This window comes from Acanthopagrus latus, chromosome 9 (assembly GCF_904848185.1).
Source record: "Acanthopagrus latus isolate v.2019 chromosome 9, fAcaLat1.1, whole genome shotgun sequence".
NCBI classification, from domain to species: Eukaryota; Metazoa; Chordata; class Actinopteri; order Spariformes; family Sparidae; genus Acanthopagrus; species Acanthopagrus latus.
In genome coordinates, this window is record NC_051047.1 from 19,236,232 (window position 1) to 19,263,593 (window position 27,362).

At 41.6% G+C, this 27,362-nt stretch overlaps 3 protein-coding genes and 1 long non-coding RNA gene across 6 annotated transcripts in view; 1 reads left to right on the forward strand and 3 right to left on the reverse strand.

Annotated features, from left to right (window-relative positions):
* Nucleotides 1–1,058: 1,058 nt before the first annotated feature.
* sowahca (sosondowah ankyrin repeat domain family Ca) lies at nt 1,059–7,150 on the reverse strand. Its single transcript, XM_037110726.1, has 4 exons — nt 6,243–7,150; nt 5,145–5,548; nt 4,045–4,434; nt 1,059–3,788 (listed from the first exon to the last, which is right to left on the reverse strand). Exons 1-4 carry the CDS (start codon nt 6,589–6,591, stop codon nt 3,324–3,326), a joined length of 1,608 nt encoding a protein of 535 aa, XP_036966621.1. The 5' UTR covers nt 6,592–7,150; the 3' UTR covers nt 1,059–3,323.
* Nucleotides 7,151–7,465: 315 nt separating this feature from the next.
* On the forward strand, nt 7,466–17,306 carry sept10 (septin 10). Of its 2 annotated transcripts, XR_005076961.1 has the most exons (11): nt 7,608–7,637; nt 8,675–8,789; nt 9,332–9,527; nt 9,688–9,874; nt 12,398–12,559; nt 12,987–13,083; nt 13,435–13,603; nt 13,680–13,812; nt 14,193–14,371; nt 14,984–15,135; nt 16,853–17,306. XR_005076961.1 is itself a non-coding variant. In XM_037109921.1 (10 exons), the coding sequence occupies exons 1-10, from the start codon at nt 7,608–7,610 to the stop codon at nt 14,997–14,999; spliced, it is 1,284 nt and encodes a 427-aa protein (XP_036965816.1). In that variant the 5' UTR covers nt 7,466–7,607; the 3' UTR covers nt 15,000–17,306. The 2 variants fall into 2 exon arrangements, 1 of the variants encoding a protein (XP_036965816.1); XM_037109921.1 differs by having other exon boundaries at nt 7,466–7,637; nt 14,984–17,306.
* Nucleotides 17,307–18,528: 1,222 nt separating this feature from the next.
* Nucleotides 18,529–19,833, reverse strand: LOC119026152. The gene is made up of 2 exons (XR_005077056.1): nt 19,656–19,833; nt 18,529–19,005 (listed from the first exon to the last, which is right to left on the reverse strand). It is a non-coding gene; the product is annotated as an uncharacterized LOC119026152 (long non-coding RNA).
* Nucleotides 19,834–20,929: 1,096 nt separating this feature from the next.
* Nucleotides 20,930–27,362, reverse strand: part of LOC119026232 (E3 ubiquitin-protein ligase SH3RF3-like) — a 113,724-nt gene continuing 107,291 nt past the window's right edge. Inside the window, exons 9-10 of one of the 2 annotated variants that reach the window (XM_037110428.1) lie at nt 26,488–26,843; nt 20,930–26,390 (exon numbers count right to left, since the gene is read on the reverse strand). In XM_037110428.1, coding sequence (XP_036966323.1) covers nt 26,222–26,390; nt 26,488–26,843 — 525 coding nt within the window. In that variant the 3' untranslated portion in view covers nt 20,930–26,221. Of the gene's footprint in view, nt 26,391–26,487; nt 26,847–27,362 lie in introns of both variants that reach the window. The other variant, XM_037110427.1, reaches the window with a different exon arrangement.

The window sequence follows — 27,362 nt, forward strand, 5'->3', positions numbered from 1 at the left end:
GTTTGTATGTAGGTCAGTAGCTGCAGTCAGACAGGCTCTCTACTCCATCCCGATCAGCAGTCGTCTACCAGATAGCCCGCCTAAGGCAATGGACTCCGAAATCTAACAGCCCAGTAAAAGGCACATCACTTCACTGACCTCTATAAATCTGGCTTTGACTCGTAGATGAGCGCAAAAACAGAGATCAGAAGAAAAACATCAAAAGAGCTGTCGCTGGCTCGAGAGCTTTTACAGTTACACAAGCAGCACATTTGTGATTATAATGAGCGTGCACATGTAATCCTGCTTTTATGTGGCTGATTTGTTCTGGTAAACATGAAGCGGACGACAAGACCCAGCAACAGGGAGCTGGAGGAACATCAGTGCCATGAGATGAGCGTCAGGGCTGCGGTTATCTGTTGAGTGCCAGGCACTGAGTCTGTTTGGCTGCAAATATACTATATCCTGTCACACATATGATGGCTTAACTTTCACAAACATTTTATACTCATTTAAATCTTTGGGGATAACAGCTCAACTACATTCCTAATATATAAAATGACAACTTATTTTCCTCTGTCACTTCCTCTAATGTGTAACATGCTGATAAAACCTGGGAAAATCATATCTACACTTTGTGAACTTTAATTCAATATGTTTTCCTCAAATGTCAACCCGAATTTCAACCCAGAAGACAGTCAATATCACTGAGTCTCACTGATCTTGCAAAGATGTTCTGTCTTTCTGATAGAAGTACACACGCACACACACACACACATACAACAGGTGCAGAATGAGGACCGGTTGTCAATATATTGGATGCAGTGTTACACTGGCAGCTTGTGTACAGGAAGCTGTGGATATACTGTAGATGCTGGACCAAAGCTGGCAGAGGGGGTCATCAGATCATCAATTATTCAGCACCACCAGACAAGGACAATCAGTCGGTGTCAGCAGGACTGGCAGACATAATGTCCGGGCTTCATTCGGAGCTCTGACTGGTTGAATTTGACCCCGCTGTTCACTGCATTATTCACCATGACAGCTCTGATCACCATGTGGTCCGTTTGTACACTGACTTGAGAAAAAGAAAAAATATTGCTTTATTTCATATCAACGATGAGACATGAAGGGGAAGAGATGACAGTGGCTCAGAAACAGTGTATTCACATTAAAACTTCACAGTAAACGACGACTTTACAGACATGAAATTAAAAACGGTGTGCGGCATTTACATTTCCCCTATTCATGCATCTTAAAAAGTGACGTCAAAGTGGGTTTGTACAATACATCTCTACATCAAAAGAGTCAACAGTTGCAATTACACGAAGCCCTATGATTTGAGTACAAATGCTACAAAGTAGGAAGGGAACTCGAGGGTGTGTCACTGATCCAATAAGGTTTACATATTTGGGGAAAAAAACAGTCAAAAAGTCAATGTGCTCCTCAGGTAGACAGACAGCATGTCCTGGTTTAGACTCTTCACTATCCATGATGATACAGACATGATCGATGAACGAGTGATTGTGTACATGCAAGGTGAGTCGATACAGGCAGTTTGTTAAGTATAAAATCTGGTCCAGAGTGATGCGGAGGATATCAATCTGTATGTTTGATTGCATATTTGCTGCAGGATTCATCGGTCCTACGCTGTTTATCTATGGAAAGACCTTGACATAAATAATAGAACACTGTAATCTGCTTTAATAGGTCCATACCAATTAAAAGGGACATTTCACTCCAAATAATTACAAAAAAAATCCTATTTATGTAGCGCTGTTTATCCATTTAGATTGCTTGCCTTCTCTCAGGTTTAATGGAACTAGATGGTGCTCAGATCTCTCCTTGTCTCTTTCCAGGAATCGCAACCCCCCCTTACTAAAGATTATCCACAGTCCTTGCTGTGAACAGTTTTATGTAAGAACTGTTTTCTTTCTACCGAGCTACAGCTGCCGAGTTTTTCAGATGGAAGCGTGCATCTACTAATGGACTCATGCGCCCTCAGCTGTGCCGTAGATGCACATTTCCTTCTGTGTGGTTTTACGGTTCAGTTAAAAGAAACAGCTCCAACGTGAGACTGCTCACAGCAAGGTCTGTGGAGTATCCTGAGTTACTTCTTCTCTCTTTCTGAAAAAGGGCCGTTGCTGATGGTTTCACAAGCTAAGGGCCAACTATCTCCTTTACATTCAGGAGAAAGGCACACATCTCTGCCAGAACCAGGAAGCTAACATCAGAAAAATCTACATGGATAAAAAGTGCTACAGGTTAGACATTTTTTTGGTTTTTGGGGGTGAACTGTTCCCTTAAACTCCCCCACAAAAGAAGCAACTTAACACTGAGTGAACTAGACTCACGAGGATTTGAGGTACATTATTGAATATAGAAAGACTTACAGAAACCCTGTGAAATAGTCCAACTGTGAACTAAAGCCACGACAGCCTGGAAATATCCCCCAATCAGTGTAAGTACTGAACTTTTAACTTACTTTTTAGAGCTCCAACTTCCAACATTTTACATCTAAATGTGTAACAATTTGATCGTTTATCAAATTACAAGCATGACATGGGATCAGTAATGGCTGGCATGATTTTAGTTTGAGCAGTTTCTTCCCACAATCACAAACTTTCTTAAAAGTGACAAGTGCAAACATGACAACTGTACACGGCTGTTTGGACGCACAACAATTCTGTGGTTACAACAGTTGGAATACGAGAAATTGCTACTGAAAAATAAAAAAAGATTTGTTCATTTCTAGAAAATAAAAGTCAGCACCGTCCAATCAAAGGAGGTTAAAATATAGAAAATTAGTTCTATGAATATATTACTTTACTCTGCAAACAAAAACAGGAGTTTGGATAAATGTGTGAATGCAAAACCAAAGTGTTATTTTGAAATCCGTCACCACTGTGAGATCAAACTAAAGTGAAAATCTGATACAATCCTTCATGTTGTTTTTGTTCTTGTGTAAACATTGTTCTAGTGTATCAAACAAGAAAACACCTGGTGTAATGACTACCATTTGCTCTAAAACAGAGCCTAGAAATGAATTGTCGTGCTAAAGAGAAAGCTACATGAACTGTGGCCTGCCCGCAGTGATCAACATAAGCCTAAAAAAATTGCAATAGAAACAAAAATAAGTTACATTTTTAGAAAAGCATACATTTGTGGTTTATTTCTTTAAAAAAACCTATAATAATAAAACCTTCAGCTTGACGCTATATATTAGAGTGTGTACTATTAATTTTGGTCATTAAAATGTCTGACCTGTCAGCTTATAAAGGTGAGTAAACTGGGTTTTGTCAATCGAAGCGTGTCAAACTGGTTTATATCTCTACATCGGCGCTTCATCCGAACAGGTTGGACAGTGGGCGGGTTCGGAGAGGGCTAGTGGGGAGCTCTTCCGCTCTTCCCACCTCCCCCGGGTCCCTGAAGGAGGCGCTGTGGATGATCTGGGCTCGGTGGCGTCCTCGATGCAGCCGCGCGTTCAGTCGGCTCAGGGACGACTTCCTCTGAATCCCCCCTTTGGTCCTCCCGGCTGCCATCGCGTCCTCTGCTGACTCGGCAGGTGGGTTGAGGAGTCGCAGTGGGTTCAGGTTGCCTGGGAGGACTCTGGGAAACCTCCAGCCACGCCCCACGGTGCCGACGGTGCTGGTGTTCTCGTTGTCGGACTCGGCTCCAGGTGAGAGGACCACTCCCTCCTCCTGCAGGTCGGCGGCCAGCGGCGGGGAGAGGTACTGGATGGCTCGCCTGCCGCTGTAGTCTCGGGCCTCGGGGTCCGCCTCCCAGTCGGACAGCAACACACGGACCACCTGTCAATCAAAGCACATTGTGTCCTGTCATTTCTACAGAATTTACTGGTGGCTTCTTATCTAAGATTTCTCTGATAGCAGTACTGTACATCTTTATGTTACATCAAATAAAATTATGACGCAAGTTATCTCATTCACTCGTAAAAAGAAGAACTAAATGATTCCAGCAGGAGCAGACAGAGCGTATACAATCATCTCCTGCCTCACTGAGCCGGCGTAACACATGACACCAAACTCCCACCGTCATGTAACCCACCTGTGTGTGTCCATGCATGGCAGCCAGGTGCAGTGGCGTGTATCCAGCACTTGATCTCACATTTACATTCACAGGTACAGCGTTGTCCTTGGCGAAGGCCAGCAGCTGGGAGAGCAGCTCGGCTTTGCCCTGCTTGGCCGCCCAGTGGAGGCAGGTGAAGCCGGTCACAAAGTCTCTCTTGGTCACCAGGCCGGGCTCCACGAGGAGCAGCGACTGCAGGCTCTCCCACAGGCCGTCTGAGGCGCACAGCATCCACTCGTGTTCCAATGGGTCCAGGGTCACTGAGGCGCAGTCGTCGTCGGTGGCCGAGGAGAGGAGCGAGGTCGAGTCTCCGTCGCTCCTCACTGAGTCCCGGAGACGTGAGCCTCGGTTGATCAGAGACCTCCGAACCTGCAGAGAACAGAAGCCTTTAATACAATGATTGTTTCATTTTGTGCAGGTGATGAATGATTTATGGAAACATAAAGATAGCTTTTAGACAAATTTTGCAAATTCACTGCTAAAATTGCTCTTCACAGGAGCTCAGCAGCACTGCAAATACACAACACTTAAATGCATTATTTATTGTCTTTTGGGGAAGACCAACTGAGCAAAAGTAGGCCAAATACCAAGGTGTTAAGCACTCTGTTCAGCATACTTAAGGAACAAAAACAGGTTATTATAGAGGTGTCTTCAACAGAAAACGTTCCTATGATCCTATATATCCCATGATGATCAACAAAAGAGGTAATCACAATAAGAGGTCAAGCTGGCTAAGAGTTACGGTAAGCTTCATTACATCACCGTGTCAGATTTCTCAGTTACATAATCCAGGTGGCAGGGGAACCTGCTTAATTTCATCTAGGGATGACTGTGCTGCATTCAGGTTTTCGCATCACACCCAAATATGAAGCACCTGCTGTGAGAGCTCTGGTTTAGGTGTAGCCAAGCGTTTGACACGATTCAAAGGCAGCAGCATTTTTCTTTCTGTCACATTTGAATCCCATTTTTATAAACACACTTTCTCTCATGCTCAGTTTGTTTATAATGCTGCCATGAAAATAAATCATAAAACAATCGACCTGGAAGGATTTTCATACCAGGTAAACACGGTGTCCTACCTGAGGAGAACTACTCATCATCAGCTCGATGAAGTTCCTGCGACTCCCCTTGGGCGTGTTGATATCTCCGACAGGGTCCAGCCCTTCCAAGGCGCTGTCCTCGGACAGGCAGCTGATGAGCATGGCCCGCTGGGACCCTTTGGACACCCTGCGTGCACCTCTCACCTGCTGGCTGTGGGACCCTGCGGAGTGAGCCTGCTCCAGATCCGGCAACCCAATTACCGGGGCCGACTCACGCCTCCTCCTCTCCCTCAGCTTCACCTCCCCTCCTCCTCCTCCTCCTCCTCCTCCAGAGGTAGGAGACGTTGCATTGGTCTTATTATTCTGGGAGGGGTCTGCAGGTGGATCGTTGCCGTTTGATTGTTTGTCATTGTCCAGGCCTGCTGCTGGTGTGCTGGATGCTCCTGTGGAGACATGTTTTTCTTATCATTGTCATTCAGCTCTGACTTCATAGCAACCTTATCATTATAATCCTCACATGTATGCATAAGGGACAGATTTGCTGTCCTCTTGGCTTTTATTATAAGCCTGAATTATTGTATACTCTTTTGATTACTTTAGTCTAAGACAGCATGGTAGGGACTGGCCTTCATAAACGATGGCCAGGCGATGATATTTGTTAAAGGGGCCCTATGTAGTTTCAGAGAATATTTACAAATAGCACTGAAGTGACGATACAAACTCAGAAATATGTGTTTGACTGAATAAACAAGCAGTTCTCAGAGGAAAACAAGGTCCCCAGCAGGCGTTTTGAAACTAGAAGTAAAGCAGTATGACATTATGTGTTCTATTAAGGTCAGCTGGCTGATTAAGCTGATTCAGTCATGAAAACAAAGATAAATTGTTTAATTAGGCATACAAAAATCAGTGAATGAGGATATTTCTCTTATGAATTAAAATCTTTTCCTAAAACTACATACTGCACCTTTAATGATGGTGTTATTCAGAGGTAAAGGCAAAGTATGTGGGGAGAGCAGATGTAATGCCACTGATTGCATAAATGTGCAATATGCTTTATTAAAAACATATATACGTTTACATAAATCTTTAAACAATTAAGTCACCACACAGTAACACTGATTATGTCACGTCCCTCACCTGTTTGCTCTTTGTTGTCAGGGTTGCCGTTCACATAGTTGCTGTCGTCCTCCTGGATGTTACCGTTGCACTCAGCGTGATCGTGGCCGCCTGTGTCCGCACGCATCACCGACCCCGCGCTGCCTTCAGCCTTCAAACACACAAATTTCACGCCGTCCTCCACCTTCACGAAAGCCACGCTGTCCACGATGCGAGTCAGCGCCTCGCGGTCCACCCTTTCCCTCGACTGGTCATTTTCTCCCAGAGCCGATAGGAAATGATCGATCAGCTCCATCTGTTGGACCCTCCCTCCTCTCTCCATCAGGAACTCCTGCACGGCTCGCTCCGTGCACGGGGACGCCATCATCATCCCCAACACAACGGCCCGAACAAGAGCGCGCAGAGGGCTCAAATTTTGTCGCACTAAGACGTTTCAAAATGACTCCATGTCGGTGCTCATGTCATTCACGGAGGTCGGTGACAACGGATGACAGCATCTTCTCTCCCAGGTTCCTCCTCTCCTCCATGGGGAGTGTCGAGCTCCGGCAGATAGGGGTCGCACGTAGTTGAGCAAACGGCTCGCCACGGCAGAAATCATGCTACATTCATGTGCTCCTCGTAAACACGGCTTTCCAATTAACATTAAACTCTAGCATCTGGTAAACGTGGTCAGATTAAGGGAGAAAGCGGTTTTATTGTCACGCTGTAATGGCGTGAGAAGAAGTTGAGTATATTAGGGGCGAAATGGGATTTCTAGCCACAACCTGTTGATTTGTTGTATTTTTTACTAGACATGCCATTGTAATCTTTTTGGTCGGTAACAGTAGCTAACCTGGCTAACCGAACTAAGTAAACAGGTATTAAATTTATTGTTAAAGTAAATGTATTCAATTTCTAATTCTGAAATTAAAACAAAGCATCAACAAAATAATAGAAATAAACTGTTGGATGTAGAAGCGCTGAATCAGCTTTCCAGTTTTTCTGACAGTCCGTAACATATCATTTAAGCGACTGGGAAAATTAATTTAGGCTGTACCATTATACAAAGAGGGGGGGTGGGGTCAGTCGATTATGACAGTAAATGAACATTCCTTGGCTATACATGTTTACAATTGTACTGTATTTTATTTCAAAACGGTTGTGGATGTTTCAGTTGCAGTGACAGCCTACACTATTTCTTATGTTTTGTTTTAGTCTGAAAGCACAACTACACATCTTCCCCTCATTCTTGTCTCGTTTTCAGTAATCTAGTCTGTCCTGTTGTCGACGGTAGACGTAGTGAGGCGGTCCGGATCAGGGTTCTAAAAAAAAAAAGAAGTAGTTCTTCAGTCAGTTTTGTTGTATTATTTCAAATTGTACCTTGGAAATTAACGTCTGGCTTAAACTATGGCTTCTTCGGATGTTGCCCGTCAGCCGGTGAGTATTTTCCTTCTTGGTAGATGACAAAGGACAGTGTTCATATTTGACAGTTGAGCAGGGAGTGTCCGGGGGGCTAACGTTATAGTTAAGTTAGCTAACTTACCGCTAGCCCGATAACTACTCTCTGTTTGTGAGGTTACTGATAAAACTTGACCAACATTACAATAAAATAAACCCCGCATAAACCCCGTAATATCGACATATATTCAGAACACCGGCTTTTCAACCTCAATTTTAAACTTTTCAAAGGGTATACGTATATTTCTTGCACCTAAACACACCGCGGAGGATGCTAGCTAACGTCATGCTAAATTAACGTTAGCCATTCATCAGTTAAAAGTTTATGAAAACATTTGTAAGTAAAGTGAATTTTTGTTGAACACTCGTGTGCCACAGTTACCACGGCAAAAGAGCCAAACTTTGGGGCATATTTTACCGGTAGGTTTTGTAGGTTGCGCTAGTTATGCAGTTTGTTAAGCGCAACTAAATCGTTACTTTTTTGAATGAAGTTTGGCGTGTACGCTATTCGTACGAAAATATCTTGCCTAAAAACAACTTTGTTGACACACGTTGAAAACAAAGTTTACATTTATCAATGTATGGAAGTTTCCGAGGAATTTCATTACGTCAACAAAGTGTACAACATCGTCAGTGGGTCAGGGTCGCTCCCCTGCTTAGCTGGCTACCGGATTTCGGGGGCAGGTCAGAGGAGGACGTGAAGACAGCACAGGAAGATGGATTAGCCATTGACTGTTCTGTGAAGTAAACCTTTTCTGGCTTACACTTTAACATAGATCCGGCGCTTTTATTATATGTTTTTCTCTCATATTAACAATGTGGTGAGCATGTTTTCAGGTTAGGTTAGGCTTCTATATTAAGAGCCTCTTTTAAGTGAGTAACCTTAAAAAAGTGTGTAAGTGAACAGTTTCTAAAACTTAATATTGTTACTTTTGCTTCTTTTCATATTCAAGGGGAGAATGGTTGCAGGAACTTGAGAATGATCCCTGTGTGTCTATGTGTGATTTCTCCCTCAGGATAAAGGAGTCCGGCCCTTGTCCCTGGCTGGCCATGTGGGCTTTGACAGCCTCCCGGATCAGCTTGTCAACAAGTCCATCTGCCAGGGCTTCTGCTTCAATATACTCTGCATCGGTACCTTGTCATGCACTCACACACATTCATACACAATACACACCCTTGCTGAAGCAAATACACATAGGATGTTGCTACTTAAATAAATTCCTCACTCAGGTGGTGCTACCTGTACACACACACATTGTTTTACTCGATAAACCTGATTCACTGCTATTGTGTGATATTATTACTGCTACATTGCAGTGCATTGTTATCACAGTAGCAGTACTTGATACACTCAATGACTGAGTATTAGTCTGAGTTGGAGCTGAGGTAGACAAGAGATCAAAGGAGCATCTTGTTGAGAAAGATGTTGCTGTATAAATGTGTGGTTGGATGAATGAGTCATATTTCTTACTCAATAATTATCAACCATCTATGTGTTCTTGGAGATTGTGAAGCTCAGTGTTGAGTCATCCTTCTCCTAGCAAATTAGTTTTTGGAACATTGTTTTGAAAGCATTTTTTTTTTGGAGTGACAGTTGTGTGATACTCACACTAAAAGGGTGTGCGGTGAAGTTCATTAACTTGAAATGGTGTCCCATCCCTGGTTGGCTCTAGGTGAAACTGGTATTGGCAAGTCTACCCTGATGGACACTCTGTTTAATACCAACTTTGAGAACTTTGAGTCATCCCACTTTGAGCCTCAGGTGAAGCTGCGGGCTCAAACCTATGATCTTCAGGAGAGTAACGTCAGACTACGCCTCACTGTGGTCAACACCGTGGGCTTTGGAGACCAAATGAACAAACAAGAGAGGTAGGAGAGAGTGTGTGTGAGAGTGTGTTTTTCACAGTGAAAAGGTGTTTTAGATAGTTTGATTAAGAATACATTTATCCTATTCAAAATGTATGGTCATTGTGAACTAATCTGTATTTACCATCTATAATACCATCTGATCTTTTTGTCTGTCTTGCAGCTATCAGCCAGTGGTGGACTACATCGACAGGCAGTTTGAGAGTTATCTGCAGGAAGAGCTCAAAATCAAGCGCTCTCTTCACAACTACCATGACTCGCGAGTCCACGCTTGCCTTTACTTCATCTCCCCCTCAGGTCATTCACTCAAATCCCTGGACCTGGTCACCATGAAAAAACTAGACAGCAAGGTAGGAGAAGGTTCGCTGAGTGTGGAAGTGTGAGTTGTTTTCCTGTAGATATATAATATTTCTCAAGTAGCATAGGCAATTTGAAGGTACCACTTCTCCCAGACTGGGATAGACAGGAAAGTTTTTTTAATTTCTTGTGGGAATGTCAGGCATTCAGGAAAATCAGCCACAGGCTCAACTATGTAAAAAAGAGAACATTAATAAACCAAGCGTTGTAAGTTGAGTATAGGTTGGATTCCCTGCTAGGGATCCAAACAACTACAATTAAGTAATTATGTGTATGTGTAATTTAAATGTCTACAGTAGTAAAATAATAATACGTTTATTTTGTATTTCTGGTGCCGACTAGGGAGGATGGCAGTGTTTAAGTATGAAGTCTACTGATCGCCCACAGCCTTAGTCACACTATTCGTGTTTGTAAGGCAGCCTATCATTACAGCAAACATGCAGTCAAATTTGTCCAACTTGAAAAACAGAAGAATAAGTAATAAAATATTGGAAGAAACTCTCTTTAAACATTACTTTATCATAAAGACAGCCTGAAGATGGTTTTTGTTAGTGTGGTGAAGATTCTGTTAACTGTTGAGGCAATGTTGCAAAGACATTTTATTGTACAAAGCTTAAGGGGATCAGCCACATCAGTTAACGTGCTTTAAAATGACATAACTAGAATTTTTTATTTTGTCTTTACCCGATGTACTAGAGAGGAATGAGGTTTGTAGATGCATGAACATTTTCAAGAGTTGAATTCCAAACACGTTTGACTTTGAAGAGATGTTAGTGTATTGACCTACACCAGTCCTCAGTTCTTGGACTGTATTCTGTAGATATTTTAAAATAGACTTGTTCTTTCTGTTGTGCTGCAACAGAATCCTCGCCAGCATATTGTGTAGAGGAGATGTTGGTATGCCAGAGAGCTTTTTTTGTCAATAGGAATGCAATTTGCACTGAAGAATCAGATTTGGACACTACATGAGACCTTGACAGACTTCTGTGTATGTGATAATTGAAATTACCATATTACAGACTATACTGTGGTTGGAGATGTTTGCTATCCGACTGGTTTGACCCCTCCCTTCACTCTTGAAGTGGTCAGAAACTTTCCCATGCTCCCTGTGTGTAGTGACTTTGTGTTTTTTGTGTGTTTGTGTAATTTCGCTGCTCTGCAGTGTCAGTAACCCTGGATTTGCGTGTGAATGGAGTATAAAAAGCAGTGGAATGCTGTAATCACCTCACGCACACACACTTGAGTTGTCCTTTTGTGCCACTGTACAGATACACACAGAAAGAACCATTTGTTGAATGTGCAGCGCTGACGGAGAGACAGTCAGTCACTGAGACAGCTGTTGGAGCAGATCTCCTAGCATTGTTTTGTTTTCTCTGCTGGGATCTGTGTGTGTTCTGTACGGTGTGTATGGGTGTGTGGTTTGGCCCAGAAGCTCGTCTAGCGACAACAACTCATTCCAGCCCTCTCTTTGGTACGACGAGTTGACGGACAGACATGCAGGAGAGGAATGTGGGAAGACTTGGACAGCAAATTCGGCTGCTGAGCCAGAAATAACATCAGTGAAGCTGGTTTATATAACACTTATCTAAAAGCAGTTTTGAAAAGTATTCTAGATAAGGTAATCTAAACAAATACGGTTGGAATTGTTTGTACTATTGGATGCCGTTTTAATGTGTCTTTGCATGGAGCTTCATGGTATCTTGATCAGTGAGACCAGCTTGTTTTAGCTCTGGTACCACAATGTAAGTTTGCTTGGGAGCAACTCTGATCCAAGTTCTGAAAGTAAACTATTACCTTTTTTCCCCAAAACCTGTATTAAATACAAAACTACATTAAGGGAAGAACATTTAGGGAAGCTAAGTTTAGGAATTTGGGAAATTTTCCCAACATGTCTCATCAGTCACTTTGTGGAAGGTTAGAAGAGCTTTGCAGATCTGGGGAATTTTCCCCTGTAGATTCTGTCCTCCAGCTCCAATCTGCTTCCAAATGCAGCGCTGGTCCCTTTTTGGGAACACTCAGTTCAGGTCATGCAACAGGCTGACCAATGCATGAGTAGCGAAAAGACCAAAGTTGTAAGTAAACTAAAAAGTTTAATTTATCATACTTTAAGGAAAAACTGATGGTCTCCTGTCTCCTTGTTGCTCTGGGACAATTTTAAGCCAGACTCAGTCATGTAAACCTACATCCAAGTGACTTCTGTGATAGTAGGCTAATGTCAAAGGAGACTTGGGTTTGATGGAAACATGTGAGAAGATACTGAGTGGATTAAATGGGACATAATGTCTCTACGATTTCCCACTTAGTCATCTTTTTTCTCTTGCACCTCACTTGTACTTTAACAACTTATTCGTGTTCTAACTAAAAAATAAATGTGTATGTTTTACAAATTGTTGTAAATGTCTAATGTATCTCTTTACATCTGTAGATAATACTATTTATTTTCTGTAATGACTGCTGAGATAGAAGAGTCTGTTATTGTGTTCATGTACATGATCATGTATCACATCCCGCTGCAGGTGAACATCATCCCGGTGATCGCCAAAGCTGACACCATCAGTAAGAGCGAGCTGCACAAGTTCAAGATCAAAATCATGAGTGAGCTGGTCAGCAATGGTGTCCAGATCTACCAGTTCCCCCTGGATGATGAGACCGTAGCTAAAGTCAACACTACAATGAATGTAAGTAAACACACAGTCTGAGTGCTTTCTCAGAGTCGGGATATGTTAGAAAGAAGACCTGATTGAATTGTATTATTTATAGATTTGACAACTTTTAAATATTTTGAGTCAAGCTGTGATGTATTTGCAATAAGTTTATGGTTTGTTTGTGTGGATTTTTCAGACCTACACTACATTTCCCTAGGCCTACAGTTGTTTTATTTTCAGAATTGATCTTTCATTTCTTTGTAGCATCAGCAAGAATTTAAAAATACTGCAGACATGCAGGATTTGTGTACTATTGTGTGAGGGAGGCTACTGAGGGAACTGGTGTAAACAGCTATGACCTAATAAGTATAAATGCACTTTTACATGCACTTAAGTTTCCAAGCATCATTTGTTTAATCCAGCTATGTTTATTTTATAATAATAACCACTGTCTACACAGGGTCATTTGCCATTTGCTGTAGTTGGCAGCACAGAGGAGGTCTCTGTTGGCAATAAGATGGTGAAGGCTCGTCAATATCCCTGGGGTGTAGTACAAGGTAAGATGGATTATTGTTTGCCTGCTTTCCTGTGAATATGATGCCAACAGTCGTTGTGTTAATTGTAGGAGCACATAGATTTAATGGACACCTATTTATCTTTTTCATGCCTGACATCTTTCCCCTCACAAGGACTTGCACACGTCGAAATGAAACTTTGGCTGATATCGCTCAATACACTGTAATTTAATTTTGAAATTAAGGAATATTATTACTGTGACTGTCACTGTATCAATGCTTTTATAGCTTCATATAACATCATTGGATGAAATCAACAAGAAATGTGCAATATTTAATATCAGCTCAATGGCTAACCCCACTATTCATCTCATATTTATCGATGTGTGTCAGTGGAGAACGAGAACCACTGTGACTTTGTGAAGCTGAGGGAGATGCTGATCTGTGTCAACATGGAGGACCTGAGAGAGCAGACTCACACTCGCCACTATGAACTGTACAGACGTTGCAAACTGGAGGAGATGGGATTCAAAGACACCGGCCCAGAGTGCAAACCTGTCAGGTGAGTAGCTCACTGATAAACACCTATGTGGACATGGTGTACAACTGATATGACAACCATGAGTGTGTGTGTTCAGCTTGCAGCAGACCTACGAGGCCAAGCGTCAGGAGTTTCTGGTGGAGCTGCAGAAGCGAGAGGACGAGATGAGGCAGATGTTTGTGCAGAGGGTGAAGGAGAAGGAGTCTGAGCTGAAGGAAGCTGAGAGAGATGTGAGTAGACACACAAACACAAACTCAGCATGTTGTGTGTTAAAAATGGTGTATGTCCTCCCCTATTTAGTAGTTGTTTGGAAAAGAAAACAATGATCAAATGGTAAAAGCACTGTCATGTAAATATGGACTTTCAGCTTTGACCTGCCAAAATCAACTCTGTAGTTGTAATTTGTTACTCATCAAGGTTTTTTTCTTTTGTCACGTTAAAGCATTTTTTCCCCCTTTTTACAATTACACAATACTAATTTAGTGTGGGAGAGCAAAACCACATTATGAGGAAAGTAATGTGTCCCGTAATGGTTTTAATTTGCTACAAAGAAAGAAAGAGTGGGAGCATCACTGTAACTCAGCTCTTTCGTTCTCTGCCTGTGTTTCAGCTGCAAGGTCGTTTTGAGCAGCTGAAGCGCCTCCACGCAGACGAGAAAGCAGCCCTGGAGGAGAAGAAGAGACTCCTGGACGATGACCAGAGTTCCTTCAGCAAGAGACGAGCTGCCGCCCAGCTCCTGCAGGCCCAGAGCCTCACTGCCAACGGCAAGAAGGACAAGGACCGCAAGAAGTAAGAGGCCTCTCTAAAACCTGATGCTGATGTTTCATGGAAGTACTGTCAATCTATAGATTTACACATCAGAAGCTATTGAGGATGAAATGAAACTTTGACACGTTGCCACCTGCTGGTAGAATGAATATAGGAAAACAAATCAGTGTGCATCAGAGTGCATTGAGGATTTTTTTTATTGAAAGAAAATTGATTGCCAACTATTTTGATAAATGATTAATCATCTTAGTTGTTTTTTTTTTCCCAAAGGTGTAACTCTGGAAATTGTGACAGGCAGTTTTCACAGTTTTTGAACATTTCACAGACTAAACGTTGCAGCCCTACTGGCAGGATTTTGCAATCCCACACAGAAAAAGTGTTTCAGTCATGAAGTATTGAATATGAGTGGAGTAGATATCTTGTAATTATAAACACAAAGACAGAAGAACAAATTCACTCAAGGCTAATGCATTGGGGGGGGTAAAAGGCCACGCAGGCTTTAATTGGATGTTTAATTTGCTTAAATACAAACTACTAGATCCAGACAGTTAGATGCCAGTGAATTCATTAACATGAATTTGCTGTGAAATGGATTCTCAGCTCACTTAAACTCCCTCTTGTTCTCTCTTTCAGCTCTGGCTTCATGTGAAGAGGGATCTGAAGTACACTCCAGTATGACCAGTATAACCAGTGACATTCTGCCCACATCCTTTTCCAGCCCTTTTTGGGCCAGTCTCTAACACTAACCAGGAAACGGCCCACACGAACCAGCAGTGTGTGCCAGTGTGAGTTTGATTTTGTGCCAAAGTTTAATGACTGTACCCTTGAACCCTGAGTACACTTTCCTCAATGGTATTTTTAATCTTCTTTGTGGGTTTTTTTTTTTACCTGTGTGTTATATTTTATATTTATCCTTTTTTTAATATAAAACTCTTTAATTTTTTTTTTCCATATACCTCCCCTTTTTTTTACTACTTCTGCTTTTGCCCAGACTGAGGGACACCTCAGTGTGTTGATCCTCCCACAGCCTCCTCACTTGGAATAACAATACACTGAAAGGTTCTTCTTCAGTAGCGTTTAATCTGCCTGCCATGTCTATAGTGAATTATGCTTAATGAGTTGTAATGCAGTCCAATGACTGTGGTAATGAGACAGACATCTGTCACGGGCTTGTAATTTATTGTAAAGCCCCTTTCAGACATGCTTGACTTCATGAGGAGATTTACATACATTTTTGTCTCAATGTCGGAACAAACACCCAAATCACAGAAATACTGGAGCCTTCTGATCTAAATTGTTTTCTCTCCTCTGTTTATGACTAAAGAACAGTTGAAATAAAGGATCATGCCTGGATAATCTTTTAAGTTCCTTAAAGGTCCAATTTATAAGAATGTCCACCTGGACACACACTGACCGTCAGAATTTCACAAGCTGGGAATGACACTCAAAAATTTCATTTCTTATAAATTGGATCTTTAAGATGATACAATGGTAACAGTTTTAAATTACCTTTTTTAAATTTAAATGTTTTCAGAAAAAACAAAGAAAACAACTGAACAGTTTTTTTTCTCCATCTGTTCTGAAGTCAGGGAGAAAACAATTTAGATTCCACTTATAAAAATGTTACACTTGTTTTTTTTGTTTTTTTTTCGAACGTACCACCCGGGCTTCCATACAAACCACCATAAATGAGAAAAATAACATTTCCAGAGGAGAGGACTCTGTTTTCATTCCTCCTCTTGTTTGTGGTGGAGAAAGATACCTTAAGATACATCATGTCACCACCTAACAGCTTGTTATTTTAAACTAATCTGGCATTGTCAGATTGTGTGAAATAGGCTGCGGAATGTAATGCTCCATACATAATTGATGACAAATTTATCAGCAAATCTACAGGGTTGAATAGACGTGGTGCGAACCAGAAGGGAGCGGGTCATTAATGGAGATGGATAATAGAGAGAGGAACAATTGACAATCCATCACTTTTATTATTTGTTCAACTCACAGCTGTTCTCCAGCAGCTCTGCCACTGCAGTGACAAGAAATATAGTGTGAGCGCTGCAGCTCGGTGTGTAATAATCCTGTCCTGTTTCACTAGATCCTTTGAATGCTCTTAACTTAACAGATTTGCAGTTAAATCCAGCGATGCCATAGAATCCATGTCTGAAAAGGGCTCATTTATGAAAGCATGATCACACGGCATTTTAATTCCTTATCCATTTGCCGTTTTATGCCAGATATTTTGCTTTTCTCACACCTCCTTTATGTTATAAGTTACGAGCACACCAGCATTACAAAAACCTGCAGGAGACGCACTGATCCTCCTGTTGTTTTAAAGGGAAAGAGTCATTTCTGAACTTTTATCATCCATCTCAACACAGTTTTACAGTTTTCTAGGAACTTGAGGTTGAGGTTTGGTTTTGGATCTGGTACATATTACTGCATATATTTATATAAATATATATATATTGTGTTTTACTTGCTCCCTTATCTTTTTTTCAGTTGAAGTCTGTCTGAAAAGAGCTGACTCATGGAGAAAATGTCAGTGTTTGTTGAGGGAATGCAGGAAGGGAAGTGGAGCGGATGCATCTGTGACTGTATTTTTTTATCATTCTGTTCACTTCTCTGTGGAGACGGGGGGTTTAACACCTCAGCATTTAAACAGTGCAGAATAAACCAGTAAAACTCTGTGCTGCTGATTTCCATTTACCCACAGACACTGACACTTTATATTCACACTAGTACTTCCGATGTGTTAGTGCCTTATCTGTGTGAAGCCTGTGTAGAAATACACTATCTGCTTAACTTGTACATCCAGGGAAACACACAGTGCCTAATGGAGTAACACTTGTCTAAGACACTTTGGTACTACACTTGTATTTAAGGACTAAACAGTGTTATCTGGGAGCTTTTTTTTCTTTCTTTCTGAATAAATTTTTGTATTTTTGTCATGATACACTGCTTGTCTGTTTTCATCTCACAACACCACATCACATCAACGAATCACAACCACTTTTTCCTTCATTTTATACCAAAAGTTCCAGTTTAAGAAATTTGTTTTGTGCAGGTTCATAACAGTGATCATAATTTTTTATAAAATTGGTCCTGATACTGCTTTCTAATATTGGTGAGGTCACTAATATGTCAAGCATATGTATTTTGATATGATATAAATAAAGGTTTTCTCCATTGTTTAGATGGTGCGGTGCCAGTGGTGGAGTCGGTAGGTTCCACTTTCAAGAGAACAGAGGTTAGACTTGTACTTTTGCTTTGTGATCTCTAAGTCATAACCCAAACAAATCAAGACACACTGTTTTGCAAAAATTAAAAAACCTTTAATAATTGAGCTTAGTGTCTACGTGTTTCAGCTCACAGTCTTTATCTGGGCATTTTAAAAGCAAGTAATAGCTCAGCGCAGATATATTAAGGCTGACGTCATATGCCTGGCGATCTAAGTAAAACTATTCATCACAGGCACAGTACACGTCCTCTTTTTGACTTTTATATGCCCTGATGAAGACACATAGAAGCTAAGCCCATTTATTAAAGGCTTTTTAATTTTTGCAAAGCCTTGGATTTTTTTTATGATTTAGTGATCACAAAGCAAAGAAGAAGTTTAACCTCTGTTTTCTGCTTTCATGAAATTACCTTGAATCCAAAGAGCATCTTTTTACATATATAGTTGTGAAGCAGCACTCCTAAACCAATTTGGCATTTGCTATTCCACTTCCAAACAAGTAAACTGTAAATGGTCTTGCGTTTCTATAGCGCTTTTCCCAGTCCACAGCGCACTCAAAGTGCTTTGCAACACTTGTCACATTCACCCATTCAAACACACATTCATACACTGATGGAAAAGAAAAAAAAAAAAATGGAGAAAAACCTGTTTCGAGGCAACGTTTGTCAAGTTTTGTCATGTTTGTTTACAATCCTCATGTTTGACGATGTGAGGTTCCATTAGAGTTCAGTGCCTCATTTCAGGGTTTGTTCTGTTTAAAAAAAAACAACAATATCTGTGGTCTTTCTCAATCGAACTCATGACCAGAAGCATCCTGTACTGAAGCTAAACTGAAGCCTTTTCATTTCAAGTATCTGACCTTGGGGATTTTACAGTAAGGTGCGATGTGTCCTGGTGTACGCCGAGTGAAAAGCAACACAAAGACAAGCAAGACTGCATAAATGTTTTTGTTAATTTTATGTTCCATTTATCACTTTTAAACGATTGCACCAAAGGAGAAAACACTGTAATTTGTAAAGACTCCTGACATAACTCCTCCTCACTGCTGTGATTCATTATAAAAGAAATGCTACTGTAGAGGCGCTCACATTTCTCTCCCTTTCATCAGCAGCTAAGAGGATAGAGGATGATCACAAGTGTCCTTTTTGCTATAGAGGAAGATTTAGGAGAGAGAAGAAGCTTAACGTCTTCTCTACACATCACTTGACTAAATCTGAATGCACACACACACACACGCACAGATGTACCACCTGGTTGAGGCCTTGTTCCCTGCAGTGTCTTACCCTCCGGCTCTGTTGCCCTTCATATGACTTAGAGCTGGCATGCAGACAGGTAGACAGACAGATCTGGCGTAAAGCAGAGGAAGGCTGATCGATTCCCCGCGGGGGCCTGCAGCACCTCGCTGGGAAGAGGGCGCCTGTGAGAGAAAAAAAACAAAACAAAAAACATATCACCAGGACAAACTGTGGGAGAAGTGTGGCCGTTTATGTGGACTTACACCTCTAGCTGGCCGGGAAGTGATATCTCCCAGTGTTTCCTGCCAGAGCCGAACACTATCTCTGCACTGCAGAAATCTGAAAAATCAAAATCTGCTTCTTGCCTCCAGCTCTGCTTAAATATAGCTGTTTGTGTGTCAGTGTCAAGTTTTTTTTTTGTTTTTTTTTCTGTGTGCACTCACGTCCAAGGTAGCTGTCATACCCCCTGCACTCGCACACACACAGGCGCTCACATACCCTTGTCACCTTTTGCTAGTCACTCTAAATGCAAATGGAGGTGATCATTGGAGACAGGCCCGGCTGCCGGAGAGATGAGGTTGTCATTTAAGGGGAGTGCCGGCGACACTCTGAAATTACCAATTACACACCTCGTTCATGCCAGTGTTGGCTTCGAGAACACGAGAGAGACGGAGGGGGAGAAAGAGGAGAAAGAGGTGAGGGAGGACATGAGGGGAAGATGGAGGGAATGATGGAAAGACATCAGCATGTCAGCGTCAGCTTAATTTCCAAACCTCCTTCACTTGCATGTCTGTAGTGATGAAGACGGTAATATTCTGTCAGACAACTGTACCTGGAGTGTTGCTCATAAAGCTGCGTAAGCTCGTAATGAGCACATTGTGAGTGCAGATAATTAGAACTGGAGCAGGATATAATATGATTCTCAGAACGAATCCTCCAAAGGGCAACTGAGAGGCCCTAATGGGCTATACGGCTAATGTGTTTGCTAAGCATCAGAGTACACAAGTGTTTCTGATCACGCTCTGAGTTATCTCCATTATGAAGCTGCAGGCGGGTGTACGGAAGCACGCTGCTGCCACGGCGGGAAGAAAATAGATCAGTATCACATCATAAAGTGAAACGTGTCGTTGTGACAAGAAGAAGTTGTAATTTATGTTATTATGAGATATTTTCAAACTTCACACGTCCAAACTTGTTATATCAATATACAATTCTTCTTACACTCACAAGAAAGGTTATAATGTGAGAATTTGTTATAAATTCTTTAACATTACAAGATATTTTCACCTTACAACAAGAAAGGTTAATGTTATATTATCGTGTGATGAAATAAAAAATAAAAATTTAACACATTATAACAAGGAACATGTTAAATATTCACTAACACGAGACATTTTATTGTTATGATGAAATAAGAACGGAACATGTTTTAGCAACAAACTTGTCATAACAACATCCTCTTGTTCTTACAACAATGTAAAACGTTCCATTTCACAACACTGCATAACACATTGTAACAAACTCATTATAAAATTGTAATATTTTCTTGCACTAACGTGACGCTAACATGTAACGCTTCATAATGTGCCAGTTTAGCGTTTTAAAATGTTTCACATGAGCAAGATTATTTTCATGTTATTACGAGGTATTTTTGACGAAAAACAAACTTAACTCATTATAGGAACAAACATCTTACAACAAAATATGATTTTCTTGAATTCATGTTTTCATGTTCTAACCTGATCATTAATCGTTAGAAAATGTTCAACATTACAAAAAGATACTTCATTGTTATATCATCACGTTAACATGCAAAATGTTTAAATTTTAATATGTTATATGAGGTATCTTGTCATAATATGACATCTTTTTCTTCTTAATGCTAAGAAGGGAACATATATACTGTAAATATACTGTACCTGAGTTATCACATGATAAACAGTGTCTATCTAGATCAAGAAAAGTTTTTTGGCATAACAATAAAAGGTATCACATTATAAATGGCTAATTTTCTTGTCATAATGTGATCAGTTTGTATAAAGGTTGTTACCTGGCATAACAGCAACAGGCGGTTGTGTAGATGCAAAGATAAATGACACTGAAAAATCTGTTTTAAAACAAAGGCATTTATTGCGAAAAATGCACTTGACATGAAAAAACAATCAAATTAGCCACGGGTCATCAGTACAAGACGATGTATAATGATCACATGGTAGAGAGCGCTGGGCACGGCCAGTGCAGAGCATGACTTCAATGGCACAAAAGGCCTATAAATATTCTGCACAATATAGAATTATATATATACTTTATTTTTTTTTCTTTTTCTGCTTCGCTCGCTTCAACCCAGACTCAGTCCCGATGAGGCGTTCACGCAACACCAACCTTTTTCATAAAGGTCCTTTTTTTAATGTAAAGAGCTACATACAGAGGCCCCCCCCCCTTCCCCTCACACACACACGCACACACACAGACACACACACTCAAACAAACAAGTATCCATAGGAACAAATATGGCCGACATCTAATTCAAGATGGCAGGGTGAGTGCTCAGGCTTCCTGGAAGAACAAAAAAAAGGGAGTGGACACTGATGTTCATATCCCAGTGAAACTACTGGATGTGCAATAGTTTGTATCACGTTGTGTTCGCGTCCAGTGGGAATCACCACCGCTGTTCATGGCTCCTTCTTGTTATTCAAGCCGTCAAATTAGCTCCCGAGTGGTATTTACAACCAGGAAGTTGAGCCGAAAAGAAAAGCTTACATCACGAGGAAAAAAAACAAAAAAAAACACGAACAGCATGAAAACATTTGTTCAAGATATCTGATGTAAAGTGACCACCGTGCAGTGGTTTCATTCCTGATGTTTCGACTGTTGTAAACTCTCCTCCTCCTCCTCACAGCATCAACCTCATGCAATAAAAAAGCAAAAAAAACAAAAAAAAACAAGACACAAATGAGGACTTGTGCTTAAGTCTGACTTGGTAGAAATGAAGAGTCCTCTAGTGCAGCGAGTGCACAAACAGAAAAAGGAAACCGTTTTTTTTTGTGGGATCTGCTGGTCTTTGTCATTGAGCCGTGAGAAACAACAACCAGCAGGCTCATCATTTTGATAAGAAAGTAACTAAAGAGACTAAAGACAGGCTGCTCTGCCTGATAAGAATATGTTTGTTTTTCTGTGTGTGTGTGTGTGTGTGTGTGTGTGTGTGTGTGTGTGTGTGTGTGTGTGTGTGTGTGTTGGCATTTGTAGGCACTAGGGTTTGACTGACAGGTTTTGAAGGCCAATGCAGATATTTTTTGGACTGAAGCTTCCACTAATATCTTCTGCCAAACTTTGACATTTAGTTTTTTAGCACTTTTTTTTCTTACTTTTTTGAACTAGAACACTTCATTAAAGGATGCAGAAATATCACAGTCTGGTTGTGTGAAACAGGACTGAATAATTAGACAGAACTGGTCAATTGAAAAATTAAATAGTAATAAGCATCGTATCCAGGATTCTGACTGAAAAGTGATATATGTCAGTCTAGCCATAGTCTTTTATGTGTGTGTGTGCGACTTCCAGCTGTGACCTGCCGGCAGAAAAAAAAAACCCCTTAATCTAGTGTTTTTGGTTTCATCTGTCACCCCAGATGGACGGGATTACCCAGACTGCACTGCCAGCATGATCGCAGAACACGCTTCCCTCTGTCACGAGTGTGTGTTCAGTTTTCTTTCTCACAGGATTCTTTTCCTCACAATGAGCACACGTTTCTTGTGCTTTCGTCTCCTCAATGACAGCTCACATCTACTTCAAGTTTAAGGCCAACCCGAAAACATTTGCTTTAATTTGATGCCTACACCCTTTTTTTTTTTTTTTGCAATTTTCACTAAATGAAAAGAAAAGATCTGTCATGTAAGAAGCTGACATGACCGTTAACAGAGGAATAACTGGGGTGAGAGGAAACATGTCTTTGAGTCTGAATTGTTTGACTTGTGCTTGTTCTCTGCACGTCTGTCTGCGGAGAGCCTGTTGCAGAGTCTCACATCTCGACTGTTTCCTCTGCAGTCACATCACATGGGAATGAGAAATGACAGAAGTTTCCACCTGTTCTGGCGCCGCAGCGTTTGTTGACTCTCTTTTCCCGCTTTTCACTGAAGCAGCGCAAAGAAACAAAACAGTTCTCCGGCTAGAATTTCGTTTTTGTTGTTTATACCCATGTGACATTTTTGAAGTATACCAAGGAGGCTGGAGTGTGCTTAGCCAATGGCAGACTATTGCCTTGTTATGACCCAGTCAGACATTTGTGTGCTCAGCCAAAGAGCCAGCTTCACCCGTGTGCACATGGCCAGTTTGTTTGTGCTGCATTCCGACACAAGCAGGTGAGGAAAACTGTTCATGCCCTTTAACTTCCGCTCATACATGACCAGTGTTAAAGCAACATTATGTAGGCCAACTATGATTTTTTTTAAAAAAACCTAATGGCACAAACAGAAGCTGAGGTGGGATGCAGGTCAGGTGCAATCTACAGAGATGTGTAACCCTTTAACGGCACTATTTCTACAACAGTATACAGACGACACTGGATAATATCTCACAGATAGAAATGTTTTTCCCTCTAATTTCCTCCGGCTAACAGCTAACTGCTGCTAGCTGTACCTTCCACTCAGTTAGCTTAGTTAGCCATGTAGCTAGCTGACTGCTTGGAACACCAGATTTAAATTTTTGGTGACAGTTTTTGCTTAATAAAGGCTCCATAAGAAACGTCGAGCTGGACTTGTTGCTGCTGGGGTAGTAAGTAACATTAGCTAGCTTGCTAAGTTATACGTCTCTCGATGTTGGCTGCGTTTGAAAACAACTTGCTAGTTTTTGATCACAAGCTAAGTCACCCCGTTTCAACATTTCAAGATTTAATCGGTAGCATGTTAAAGCCTTAAAGAACTAATACTGTCATGATGCTGTGGGACATGGTTTGTAGTTAGCATCTGGGAGTGGATTTACAACTGTGGTGTCGCGCTCAGAAACTGTGGGGCTGCCTGCATAATGTTGCTTTAAAATCCTGCCGACCTCTCACACGTACACACATTTGCACACACACACACACACACACACACACACACACACACACACAGAGTTCAAGCTCTAAGTTTCGCTGTGCTTCTATCTCCAGAAACAGAGAACAAAGGTAGATGGTTGTGGCTGGATGTAAACTAGACAAGCCTGGATCCACACTCAGGACGTAGAGATTCACAGAGCGGACTGTACACTCACTGAAGCCGTACAAAAATACTCGATTAAAGGTCGACAATATCAGAGGACAAAAAGGTGTTGTCAAAGGTTGGCAGTTGCGTGATGAAAAACACGCGTCCCTGCCTTCTGATTGTGGATTTTTCTCCCCCTCGATCGTACATTCTTCCTTGAGCGACGAATCTGCACACGTTTGGTTTCACGATATTGCTGCAGTCATACAAAAACTCTCAAGGGTTTCTCAAGAAAAAGGCTGAGGAGGAGGAACTGACGGTATTGTACTTCCAATAGGAGATTTCCAACTATGTTAGTGATACATTTTTGGTTGGTTAGTTGAGGAAAAAAAGGATTATGATTTTCTTAGTATCTTGTCCAGCCAAAGAGGCTTGTGACTGAAGAAGGATGTGACGAGTAGCAACGGAAATCCCTTTTGTCAAATAAATAATAACTGAGTGTGTTAAAATACTGTATATGCAGATATATTGGCAGGTTGTATCAAATATTACCAAGTGCGTTCTTTGTTTCTATGATCCCACACAGAAGATTACAAATAAATTCTTTCTTACTACATTCAGCAAGCCAGTTTATGCAGTTCAACCCAGCTGTGGGAGATCTAAAAGGATAAATTTAAATAAAAAAGGGTGTATAAATTTATGTAAGGTTTATAAATAGAAAAACAAATCACCTAATTCATACCTTGCACCATCAGTTTTTTAAATTAAAGTTCCTGTGACAGATCATCACAGCATGACTAGTTTGGGACAACACAAACACCTATTTTAACATATATAAAAAAACAATAATAATGCTACATGCATCGTTTTTTTTTAAACATATATCCTGTTGATAAGAAACATATGAGCTTGTTGTCACAAACTAGACACGGAGATGTGCTTACAATGATCCTGGAGTGTACGCTCACACACTTCCCCCCCATCACCTGGCCGTAAATCGTCACTTCTCAAACAAAGAAAGCACCCGAATTCAAGTTCTGAGGTCTCAGTGGAAAGCAGAGCTAATGCTTTTTGTGCTAGTGTTTGCTGGTGGATGATGCCAAGGAGGAGAACTGGGAGGCAGGGTTTGTCTTTCTGTGCTCTCTCAGTCTGTGTGGTTTCAGTAGTCAACATCACGGAGTCTGGTGGAGCCCGTCCGACCTCAACGCTGTCCCCGGGGAGGGACGAGCTGCCCTGTTTCCTCTGTGGCTGGTTGAAGCTTAGGCTAGCTTTCCTGTGTGTGTGTGTGTGTGTGTGTGTGTGTGTGTGTGTGTGTGTGTGTGTGTGTGTGTGTGTGTGTGTGTGTGTGTGTGTGTGTGTGTTTGTGTGAACTGATTGAATTGATACAGGTTTTTAAAGATGGCTATCAAACTATTATTGAGGTTTAGTTTTCAATTTGATTATTCTCAAATCTATAATTCTGGTGTTCATGTTCTATTTGATAAACTGCCTCCAGCGATGTCACTCACTGGCTCCGTTGTCTTGTGGGTAATGTAGGCGCAAGGTTTCGAAAAGCCGTCCACTGGTCAAGCATTGTACTCTTATAATCCTGATCATGCTGTTATTCCACCTATTCTCTTCCCTCTTCAAAACCTGGCGCCTACATTACCCATAGGGCAATTCAGCCACTGAGTGTCATCACTGTAGGCATCTCATCACATTACATGCAGCTTCCTCTGGGGCCACAAAAAAGGCTTCATACTACATTCCAGTAGTGCACCCTAAGACTTGTAAACACAATTTAATGTGTAAAATAGGTCAAGCTACCCTTTAAATCCAGAGACTTACATCAGCTCACATTAAGCTGCTAACCCTTAAAGTTTGGGTAGCACTCTAATAGGGTACACATAACAACCATTGACTAGTTGTTTTTTAGCATGTATATTAGTAGCATATTGGCTCTATATAATTCATAATCTGATATGCATGCTCATAAGCAGGTAGTCAACAGTTAATAGATCTCCCCTAGTGTGCAGTATAACCCTTTTAATAAGGCTTAACAGCTTCTTAAAGCAAGTTTCTTTTTGTTTATCTTATGTAATTCTAGGAAACCAATGTCAGTCCATCCCTGTGTGTGTGTGTGTGTGTGTGTGTGTGTGTGTGTATCTGTGTGTGTGTTTTGGGTGCTTTGTGACTCAGAAACAGGAACAGTGTGCGTTCTTTTGTCCACTCTTTTTCCAGTTCAGAAACTCTCGACGAAGCTGCTGGGAAACAGGCCGGTCTGTCCCGTCCTCTGCAGGGTGCCTTTGTACCAGCCGTCCTCCCTCTTCTTATGGACAAACACCACGTCCCCCTCCCTCAGCTCGATCTCTGCCTCGCTCTGGGGAGGGTAGGGCACCACCACACGATACCTGCCACACACACACACACACACACACACACAGAGTTACAACACACACAAGGCTGTGGGGACGTCCAATCTAAATGAATTTGTGTGTGAGTGCCCACCTCTCTCTGGACAGAGGTTTAGGTTCAGGCCGGAGGACCATCAGAGCACTGCCTGCACGTGTTGCCGGGGGCGACCTGGGGAAATTGGTATCCAGGGAGCCAGACTTCCTGTGCAGAGGCTCCAGCCCTATGGCCCCCATATCGCTCTCGATCGGACAGGAGCCGGCTCGCCCCTGTGATGCCATCGGACAGGAACCTGAGCGGGCATGGTGGTGATGGTGGTGCGGGTGGTGGGCGAGATCGGTGGGGCCGGCCAGCGAGGGGTCGTTGGTGGGCGGGGAGGAGGGAGGTGAGCGAGGTTTTTTCTTGGCCGCCGCCCCCGACAGCAGCTTTAATAAACCTCCCGCTTTCCTCTCCTTCTGAGGACGGACAGAGCGAGGGGAAGGGGATAAGGAGAGGATGAAAGGGGTGAAGACGGAGACCCAGAGAGGAAAAAGACCACAAACAAACAGAGATGCTGGTGAGATTAACAGGAATATATGTTTCATAAGGCCTATCTTGAAAAGTGACACGTCGGTAATGAAAGCGTCTGTGTAAACAATACGTCTACAGAATATTTGCCAGCACAGAACACAAATACCCGGCCCACCCATTCATCAAAAAAACACATTTATGAAACAAATACAAAAATATTTTCCCGTTGACTCCATATGACAGGTGGAATAAAACAGGTAACAAAAGCACATTTGTTTCACCGTGGACAGAGAGTAAACAAGGTGAGTCATTCTCCTTTTCAGTATTCATGGGGACAAAGTCTCACCCGGCCTACCGGAGGACAGTGACATTATCTTTTTATATGCTGCTGCTTCGGTGACATTTATGTTGAAAGGACACAAAAGGACATGTCCCCTGCAATTTCTGTAATTATCCACACA

Excerpts from the sequence above, each read along its gene's own strand:
- sowahca (XM_037110726.1), bottom strand. The coding sequence starts at position 6,591 with ATGATGATGGCGTCCCCGTGCACGGAGCGAGCCGTGCAGGAGTTCCTG. Across the intron at positions 5,549-6,242 it reads TGACAACAAAGAGCAAACAG|GAGCATCCAGCACACCAGCA; the intron begins GTGAGGGACGTG and ends ATGTCTCCACAG. Across the intron at positions 3,789-4,044 it reads CCATGCATGGACACACACAG|GTGGTCCGTGTGTTGCTGTC; the intron begins GTGGGTTACATG and ends TTTGATTGACAG.
- sept10 (XM_037109921.1), top strand. The coding sequence starts at position 7,608 with ATGGCTTCTTCGGATGTTGCCCGTCAGCCG. Across the intron at positions 7,638-8,674 it reads CGGATGTTGCCCGTCAGCCG|GATAAAGGAGTCCGGCCCTT; the intron begins GTGAGTATTTTC and ends TTTCTCCCTCAG. Across the intron at positions 9,875-12,397 it reads TGAAAAAACTAGACAGCAAG|GTGAACATCATCCCGGTGAT; the intron begins GTAGGAGAAGGT and ends ATCCCGCTGCAG.